Consider the following 10101-nt stretch of genomic DNA (forward strand, 5'->3'; position numbering starts at 1 on the left):
CTCAAAGGATGGAAGCAGGATCTTCTCACCATGCTTGTTGGGCAGTGGACTCCCCACGTTGGTACAGTGTGTTGCAACATAGCATACACAACTGCCAGGGATCTTACTCACCATAGTCAGGTTTTCTCTTTCCACCTCATTCATATCAACCTTCTGCTCTGTCAGTCCTGGGAATCGGGCTCTCTGAAAAGGTGCAGAAATCTAGAACTTTCACAGCTGACCTCTTCCCTACACTGCCCACCTCCTTAAGTTGACCTACTTTCCCTAGACTGGACATGCACCACGTGTGCATATCAGCAAGGAAGGCCTAGTGTCTTATGCTGACCACCTCCCTATAATGACCAAGTTGTTACATTCCCTTGGGTGGCCAACTTACAGAAGTTCTACAGTATAGGAATGTGTATTCTTGGGTGGGTGGGGTAGGGAGGTGGAAAGCAGCAGTGTTTACGCCTCATAAAGAAGCATCCCACGCTTGATTAAAATTTTGGGCCTCCAAACCAAAGGGAAGGTTGTAGAGAAAGGGTCTGGCTTCCACACTTACAGGTGGACAGGGGAAAATGTGGGGCAGGTAAGAGCTTGATTTCCCACATTCCATTTATTTATAGGTAGTGGGGATCCTTCTGCGTTCTGACACTGGCGTGCCTACTACATTTTGCTACTCATGTGTTTTTTGCCTCTTTCTCTTGTCATAAGAATTTCCATCAGAGCTGGTAAGCAGATGCCATGTTATACAAAAAGGTTTATACATAAAACGAAACAAACTCAAATATACAAGACACAAAATGTGGCACAGGAAGGCAGCTCCAGGTGACATGCTCCTCCATGGGGTTCACACAGCGCCGGTGCTCCAAGCCCGTCACCTATCTCTGCCTCCTGAAGTGCATTCCCCGGCCTCAGGGAGCAGTTTGCAGTTCTCCAGACTGGCTTTACGTTTGCTGGCCTTTCCATCTTGGCCCGTGCTACTCCTTCTCTCTAAAATACTCTTCCCTGTATCTCACCTGGTTAGCTCCCACAGATCCTCCCAAGCTCAGCTGAGATAAGTACAGAGCGGTGCTGACATGGGCTCTGCTCAGGCTGCCAGAACAATGCATTTATCACTACAGCCGTTCCCTTCAGAGTCCTGTCATCCGCCTGCCAGCCAAGTGGGGCAACATATGCCAGAAGGAAGAGGCAGAGAGAAAGGAGACTATCTGTGAGGCTTTTAGGCTTTAGGGAGTACATTAGTTGTCTGGGGCTGTGCTATGGTCTGGATATTTATGTCTCCTCAAATTCATATACTGGAATCCTCATGCCATGGTATGAGGAGATGGGGCCTTTGGGGCGTGTGTAGGTTGTGGGAGTAGAGTGCCCATGCGTGGGACTACTGTCCTCATGAAAGAGGCCTAAGAGAGACGCTTTGCCTGCTCCAACACTAAGAGGTCTCAGTGAGCAGATGGCGGATATCCATGAGAAAGCAAAGTCTCACTAGACCATGAACATGCCGGGGCCTTGACCTTGGACTTCCCAGTCTCCAGAAGAGTAAGAAGTAAATTTCTGTTGTTTATAAGCCATGTCCGTCTAGGGTATTTTGTTATAGCTGCCCAAATGGACTAAGGTCTCCATAACCAAAACCCCAGACCAAGTGGCTTACACAACAGAGATTCATTTTCTCACAATTCTGGAGAAGTTCAAGATCAAGGTGTTGGCAAATCTGGTCTTTTCTGAGGCCTCTCTCCTTGTCTTTGAGATGTTTTAAGCCAGTTTAAAGCACTGAATTTCACCAGTACGATTTTAGAGTATTTGTACGTCCTTCTTGCTGGGTCCTCTGTGCCTGGTCTTTCCTCTGCGAACCTGTGTCCTTGGGTGTCTCTGTGTGTCTAAATTTCCTCTTTCATACTGGACACCAGTCATTCTGGACCAGGGACGCTAATAGCCTCATTTTAACTTAATTATTACTTCTTTAAAGGCCCTATCTCCATCAACAGTCATGTCCTGAAGTACGGAGGGTTAGAACTTCAACACATGAATTTTGGGAGAGGACGCAATTCAGCTCTTAACAAGGACAAGCAAGATCTAAAGAAGCCTGACTTTTGAAAGTAATTTATTTAAGGCCCCTAAACCTCAGTTTACTCATCTGTGAAGTGGATCTCAAACAAATACTAACCTGTGGGGCTTCTGGGAGTATGCCATGTAGCTATATAAAGCATCTAGCCCCACACCTGGAAGATACTGGGGGCCCATGCATTAGTCCCTCACCCTCTCCCGTTAGAAGGTAAATGTACTGTCTTCCTGGGCTCTCATTTCCTTGTTCATGAAGTCTTAGTTGAATTCCTCCCACTCCTATAAACTGAGAAAAGCATAGCCCTTCCCTGACATAAAGGGAATAAACTCTAAAATCTAGAAAAAAGGATTCTTTTTTCTATTTGACAGATGAAAACATTTAGGTTAAGAGAAATACACTACTCGGCCAAGTTCCCAAAGCTGGGGGATTTCAGAGCCAGGATTTCCATCCTGGACTAGCTAGTTTCAGAGCTCATGTAGCTTTTCTCCATGACTGGAGGCTGGGGGTAGGGAGTGCACAACTCACCAGATAAGGAGAACTGGCTTCTAAGCCTGGACTTCTTTGGATCATACCTGCCCCTGGAATTTAAAAGCCTCTCCCTTTTGTATACTTCTCCTGGCTCCTGGAGGGGAGGTCAAGAGACAGTAGACTCACATCCAGAACTGTGTTAAGCACCAGACTCAAGGGTGGAAGTTTAGGCAGTTTGCCCCAGGCCCCTATGCCCAGCCACTACCTTATAAACAACTCAGTTTCGTAGGACTTGTAGAAGAGTTGGTATAGAATAGTGATTAAAAGCTGAAGAGCCTGCATTTGACGTATCCTGATTGATGAATCTACTTATCAGTTAATTAGTTTTAGCATCTCTGTGCCTCTATTCCTCTTTTAAACACTAATACAAACTACTTTATGGGGCAGTTTTAAGGATTAAGAATTAATATTTATAAAGCACTTAGAACATCAAATATATTAAGTACTATACAAAGGTTGGCTGTTAATAATAACTGTGTCATCATCATTATTATTATTGAGAAAAGGCAAGTCTGATTTCCAAGGCCCAGGCGATGGGAAGACCCTAACCTAACCACATCTCCGCTGCTGGCTGCCTGACACTTGTCCTATTTCCTTTGAAAGGTAATCGTTGAATCAGACACCTCACGTTTCTTTTATCTCCTAAAATCCTCTGCTTGTTCCCGGGATTAGCAAAATCAGTCCCTTTCAACTTAAATGCGCTCTCAGTAATGGGCAGATGTGTACCGTAAGTCCTACTTGAGGCCACACTATTTGCTCCGCTCTGTTCATGAAGCTTCTACGGCAGGTGCATTATTTTTCCCCTCTCCCCGCACAATTTGGCGCGAGTGCATGTGTTTTAAACCGGTTTGAAGCATTGAATTTTGCCAATACAATTTTAGAGTATTAGTTTGCCTCCTGTTCTCTCTCTGCCCTCCTTAATTACCATTCATTGCAAAGTCACACAGAAACATTAAATGCTAATTTTGACTTACGTGTTCCTGGCCAAGAACACGGATAAAAATTTCCAGCCAGCACAACCTGAACTCATTTGACAAAAGGGTGATTCAGAGTAGAGATTTGAAATCGTAATCAAGTCTTTCTCAAAATCGCCTTGCCCTGGCAGTCATTCACGAATGTCTCCGCTAATTGGTAGGCAAATGGCAAAAAACAAATCTCCATGTTAAAAAACAACAACAACAACAACTTTGTAACAGGGTTTGCGGAAATTGCTCCTCTCGTCAGCGCTTACAACGTGACAGTTTAAGAAGGAAACACAACTCATTTTATTTGGTTAGATGGGGCTAATCCCACATCCCCATAATCCCCCCTGATGTTTTATTGATTCTAAAGGACATTTAATCAGGAGGCAGCTCAGCTCTAGAATCCTGCTAATTAGCAAGCAGCCACATTCCAAATGGGTTTCCAATTGAACAGCAGATTAATGGACAATATGTACTAAAATAATGATTCGTGCATTCAGCTCCTGAAATGTGTGTCTAAATTGCATCTTTAATCTCTTAAGGATATAGGTTTGCATACAAAGCTCTTAACGGAATGGATTTAATTCAACAGAAGAAGCTTTAGCCAATGACTGTTTAAGGATGAAACAGGTTTATCTCTTGCAAATGCGATTCTTCTTTGGTGCTCATGGTTTTGATGTCCTTGAACATTTAAAGGTCAAAGACAGGTGAATAAAGAAATCTATGTGCTTCTTCGATCTGTACAAAAACAGTGAGAAATTGAGACTATTGATGGAATAATAAGTAGCCTAACCTTGTTTACTTGGTGTTTTCTCTTGATCTCATATTGTGATTCTTGGAATCTTGGTTCTGGACCTCAATTTTTAATCAACAAATATTTGTTGAGTTTCTATGATGTACCAGATATACGATGTGAACTTGGATACTTGCTCCTGTCAGGCACTTCTCTAGACACGTGGAACGTATCAGTGACTATAATAAAGCTCCTGCCTGCCTCTTGTAAGTGCAGGCTATGGTGTATCAGGGAGTGAGGGGTAGGAAGCATAAACGCGAGGAATCAGCAAGTTCCCTAATTCATTAGAAAGTGATAAGCAGAGAAGAAAACAAAAGGGGAGTAAGTTAAGGGGAAGAAAGGATGGGGGGGGCAACTTCAGAAAGGGCATTAGTGTGGGCCTCTTGACAAAGACACATTGGAATGAAAATGTGAGGATGGCGAGGGAGTTAGCATGAGGCTATCTGGGGAAAGAACATTCCAGGTAGAGGAAACCTTCAAAGGATGGGGCTAAGGAAGGCATTTGGATGGTGTGTTTGAGGAAGGCAGGAGCACAGTGTGACTCGAACCCAGAGGGCGAAGAGAGTTTCAGATAGCACCACAGAGGGTGTGGAGGGAGCAGACCGTGTGGAACTCTGTGTAAGGACTCAGACTTTCCCCTCTGGGTGAAATGAGGGGCTCTTGCAGTGCTTTGAGCAGAGCAACCATATCAACAGTTTTAGGTTTTTAAACAGACAGTAGAATTGCTGAGTGGAGCATAAACTATGGACAAGTGGGTTTTAGTTAAGAGGCTGATAATAGAAACCCAGGAGAAGGAGGTGTACATAGGATGGTTAAGTAACCACAAAGAGGGTGAGAAGGGACCAGATTCTGGTGTATTCTGAGGAAAGGGTAAATTTACTAATTAAAGACATTGAATCAATAATTAGTAGCATTCCAACACAGCAAGCACCAGGCCCAGAATCCTACTAAAAATTTGAGAAACAAATTACAGCTTTCCCCACTTATCCTTGGGGCGTATATTCCAAGACCGCCAGTGGATGCCTGAAACCACAAGTATGTGCTGAATTGATACTATACACTAATTTCTTTGTCCTTCTTCAGACTTTTATAGGTAGAAGACATGTTTTTATTATGGATGTTAGCAACCTCAGTGTAGGATTTTCTTTTCTTTCTTATTAAGAACTTTCACCTTTGCACTTAAAGAAAGCATTTTACGGCTTCCCTTTGGCACCTCTGAATTGCCAGAAACACTACTCTCCTGTTTTGAGGCCATTATTAAGTAAATTAAGGGGTAATTGAACACGAGCACTGTGATAGTATCATCCACCTGATAACCAAGACAGCTGCTAGGTGGCCAAGAAGCGGGTAGTGTATACAATGTGGAGATGGGGACAAAATGATAATTCGTGTCCCTGGCCGGACCAAGCAGGATAGTTCAGGATTCGTCATACCGCTCAGAACAGCACACCATTTAAAACGTAGGAACTATTTATTTCTAGAGTTTTCCATTTAGTATTTTCAGACTGTGGATAATATGTTGCAGAAAGTGAAATCTCTGATAAAGATGGACTGCTGTAATTGGTCTTTATCTCTGTATTTTTAAGGATTTTCCTTTCTTACTGGTTTAAGCAGTTAGATTGTGAGGAACCTTCGCGTGGCTTATTTCCAATTTCTTGTGTTTGAAGCACATTGAGCTTCTTGGGGCCATGTCTTTACAATTTTTCCCAAATTTGAAAAAGTGGCAGCTACGACTTGTTCCACATTCTTCTCTCTCCCCTATCTCTCTCTTCTCTTTCCGAGACTTCAGCTTCCCACATATTTGCCAGTTACTGCTGTCACAAAAATCAATGATGCTCTGTTAGTTTTTCCTTCATTTTTTTTTCATCCTGAGTTTTAGTTAGGTAGTCTATAAATGTTTTTCTTTTCTTTTCTAGAGACAGGCTCTCACCCTGTCACCCAAGCTGGAGTGTAGAGGTGTGACCATACCTTGATGTATCCTTAAACCCCTGGGCTCAAGCGACCTTCCCATTTTGGCTCATGGGGGTCACAAATGTGAGCCCCTGTATGGGGCCCTCCCATTGTCTATTTATATGTCTTCAAGTTCAGTTATTTTTTACTGTATGTTCAATCTTCTGTTGCTATCATGAATATTTCTCTTTTAGACATTATGTTTTTTTAAAAAAACACTCTACACTCTAATTTTTATAATAGTTTTAGGCTTACAGAACAAACTTTAAAGATAGTACGGATAATTTCCATATACTTTATACCCAGTCTCCCATTTTATCAGCATCTTACATTAGTAGGGTACATTTTCTGCAATTCATGGACCAATATTGATATATTGATAGCTTTTACAGTATTGAGGAGCACTGGTCATGCATTTTGTAGAACATCCCTTGTTGTAATTTGTCTAATTTTTTCTCCTTATCAGAGCAGGGTTATTTGTTTTAGAGAAGACATTTAGCATCTCTAGAAGTTTTATTTGGGTCATTTTTACATCTTTCATATCTCTCATTATGCTCTTCTCACACCTTCTTGAACATGTGAAATATATTTATAATCACTCTTTTAACATCTTTGTTTACTAAATCTATTCACTATGCTGTTTATGAATCTGATTCAATTGATTGGGTTTTCTCCTAATAATAGATAATACTTTTTTTTTTTTTTCAGTAGTTTTTGGCCAGGGCCAGGTTTGAACCCAGCACCTCTGGTATATGGGGCTGGTGTCCTACTCCTTTGAGCCACAGGCACTGCCCAATAGTACTTTTTTTTTGAGACAGAGTCTCATTTTGTCACCCTTGGTAGACTGCTGTGGCATCACAGCTCACAGGAACCTCAAACCCTTGGGCTTAAGCCATTCTCTTGCCTCAGCCTCCCAAGTAGCTGGGATTACAGGCACCTGCCACAACGCCTGGGCTATTTTTTGTTGTTGTTGCAGTTTTTATTGTTGCTTTAGCAGGCCCTGGCCAGGTTCGACCCAGCAGCTTTGGCGTATTTGGCTGGTGCTCTACCCACTGAGCTACAGGCACCACCAACAGACAAAACTTTTCCTGCTTTTTTTCCTACTTGGCAAGTTTTGTGTACATTATAGTACATTTTTATATTGTTGATTATTCAAGTTTTTTATTACTTCAAAATTGAGGGGCTTTTTTCTTGGAGATAGTAAATGGCTCAGAAACATTTTGATTATGTTTAAATTTTGTTGGAACATTTAAAGTTGCATTGTCTTCATTAGTTTTTGAGTTTGTTTGGGGTAATCTGTCCCCACTACAATGTAACACCTTTCTAAGGACTCTCTTGATGCCACATGTGTTAGGAAGTCTTCCTCACTGCCTGGTGGAAACAAGGATTATCCCAAACCTACGTGAGAAATTAGAATGTTTCTATCTCTTTCTTTTGGTGTTTCCCTGACCTTGGGTAGTTTCCTCAAATAGATATGTCAGCCAGTACATATACTTTTTTTTTTTTTTTTGAGACAGAGTCTCATTATATTGCCCTCCATAGAGTTCTGTAGTGTCACAGCTCACAGCAATCTCAAACTCCTGGGCTTAAGTGATTCTCTTGCCTCAGCCTCCCAAGTAGCTGGGACTACAGGTACCCGCCACAATGCCTGGATGTTTTCTTGTTGTTGTTGTCGTTGTTTAGCAAACCCTGGTCGGGTTTGAACCCACCAGCACTGGTGCATAGGGCCGGCATCCTAACCACTGAGCGGGCACTGAGCCTCAAGGGCACCTCTTGAACATCTCTGGAGAGTATGCCCTGGAGCTCTCTCCTTCCTGCTCCTCTGCACTGCACATTCCAGTGTCCCTGGCCATCCTGAGCTTCAAGCTCTATTTGTTCAACCCCGTGAGAATTCCGGGCTCTGTTTGAATCCTTCCCTCCTAAGCACTAACATGTGTTCACTCGCTTTGGTTTTCTTCTCTCAGGAAATCACTGAGATTAATCACATCAATCAAAGCTGCATGACGTCCCATGTCTGAGAACCATTTCTTTATATATTCTGTTCTATTGTTCAGTTGTTCAAGGTGGAACGGTCAATCCAGCTTTTTTTAGTCTGCAGTAGTGGAAGCAGAAGTAGTCTGCTTTGTGTTTCTATGGCCAAGAAGACCTTTCAGTCTTATTAATATGAGCAAATATTTCTTAACTCAATCTAGTGATGAAATCAATTGCCTTAGTCTAAAGATGAATCTCTGTTTGGCGTCCTAACATCAGAATCTGCACATACAATTTTGTGTGAGTCAGTCTGGGTTACTACAACAAATACTACAGGTGGGGTGGCTTAAACAACGGACGCTTCTTTCTCACAGTTCTGGAGTCTGGGAAGCCCAAGACGAAGGGACTGGCAGAGTCAGTTCTTGTGGAGGGGAGGGCCCCCCCCCCCACCGACTTGCAGACACCGGCCTTCTTATTAACATCATCAATAGCAGAGAGAGGAAAGTTTGGTGTCTCTTCTTGTTTTAATAAAGGCACTAATTCCATCATGAGGGTTCCACCAACCACATCTAAACCCAATTACTTCCCAAAGACCCCATCCTCTAATACATCACCTTAAGAGTTATGTATCACCATATCAATTTGGAGAAAGGTACAAACATTAGTCAACTTACTTTATTTCATTTTGGTAGCCCAAATCTTGATGGTTAAGCAATGTTTCCAGCAGGCTCAACGATAGATACAATCCGTGCTTCCCGCATATAGCCCTGACCTGAAAATTAAAATGATTTGAAGTTTTACTGGAATGAAATTAATAGTTGACTTTCCTTCCCATAATGAAAACCTATATAATTTTAACAAAGAATTACTATCCAGGAGTGAGTTCCACTATTAGCAATATCATTTAGGACATCATTTAGGACAAAAATGGCTGACTGGATGCTTATCAAAAGCAGATTTTTAGTTCATTACTCAGAAACCACTGGGCTTTGAAATGTTAAGCTTATATTTTTCTCAGCCATGGGTCAAAGCCTAGGAATTATAGATGTGTACCTTTCATTATGTAGGCAAATTGCTAAATATTTTTGTATGTTCCACTTTGATGTACAAACCAAGCTTGTTGTATTTGCAGGGTTACCATTAATATTTGCATTTTATGTGAGGAAACCAAGATGTAGAGAGATTAAGTAATTTTTAATGTAAGAACCCAGATGCTCAAATAAATATTTGGACTGAATGAGTAAAGCATGATAGCAGTTGCCCAAGTCCTGATACATCAGTTCATTTCTCAGGTTGGTGGCTGGTTGATACTTAGTTTCAAATATTTTAAACTTCTAGAAGCTTGATAGCTTGTGTCATATATTTAGAACAATGGTTAGGGTGTAAACTTGGGACTCAGACTTATTTTGAGCACCAGATCTGAGGCTGGGCCGGTGATCGGTGTGACCTTGGAATTTACTTCTCCCTACGTCCAGTTACTTCATGTTAAAGGAGGTGGGTACTTCCCAATTCCCTGGATTCTGTGAAGATTACACAATAAGATCAGCGCTTAGAATAGTGCTTAGCTCTTAGGAGGCATTTGATTAATATTTGTTGAAATGAGGAAAGAAGGGAGGGAAAAGGAAAAGGAAGGAGAGAGAGGAAAAAGGAGGGGAGAGGAGAGAAGAAGGGAAATAGAGAGATGGCAGAGGAGAGGAGGGGAAGGAAGGGAAGGAGAAAGGGAGGAGGAGAGGAGGGGAAGGAAGGGAAGGAGAAAGGGAGGAGGAGAGGAGGGGAAGGAAGGGAAGGAGAAAGGGAGGAAGAAGGGTAGGAAGAGAAGAAGAGGAAGGGAGGGAGGGAGGAGGAGGGGAGGGGAG

At 42.3% G+C, this 10101-nt stretch overlaps 1 protein-coding gene across 1 annotated transcript in view; it reads right to left on the bottom strand.

Annotated features, from left to right (window-relative positions):
* CUNH1orf87 (chromosome unknown C1orf87 homolog) overlaps positions 1-10101 on the bottom strand; it is a 75456-nt gene that overhangs the window by 22055 nt on the left and 43300 nt on the right. The window contains exon 7 of the mRNA XM_003793127.2: positions 8920-9017. Within this exon, the coding sequence (XP_003793175.1) occupies positions 8920-9017 (98 nt within the window). The remainder of the gene's footprint in view (positions 1-8919; positions 9018-10101) is intronic.

This window comes from Otolemur garnettii, unplaced genomic scaffold (assembly GCF_000181295.1).
Source record: "Otolemur garnettii isolate 467f Iridium unplaced genomic scaffold, OtoGar3 scaffold00066, whole genome shotgun sequence".
Taxonomy (NCBI): domain Eukaryota; kingdom Metazoa; phylum Chordata; class Mammalia; order Primates; family Galagidae; genus Otolemur; species Otolemur garnettii.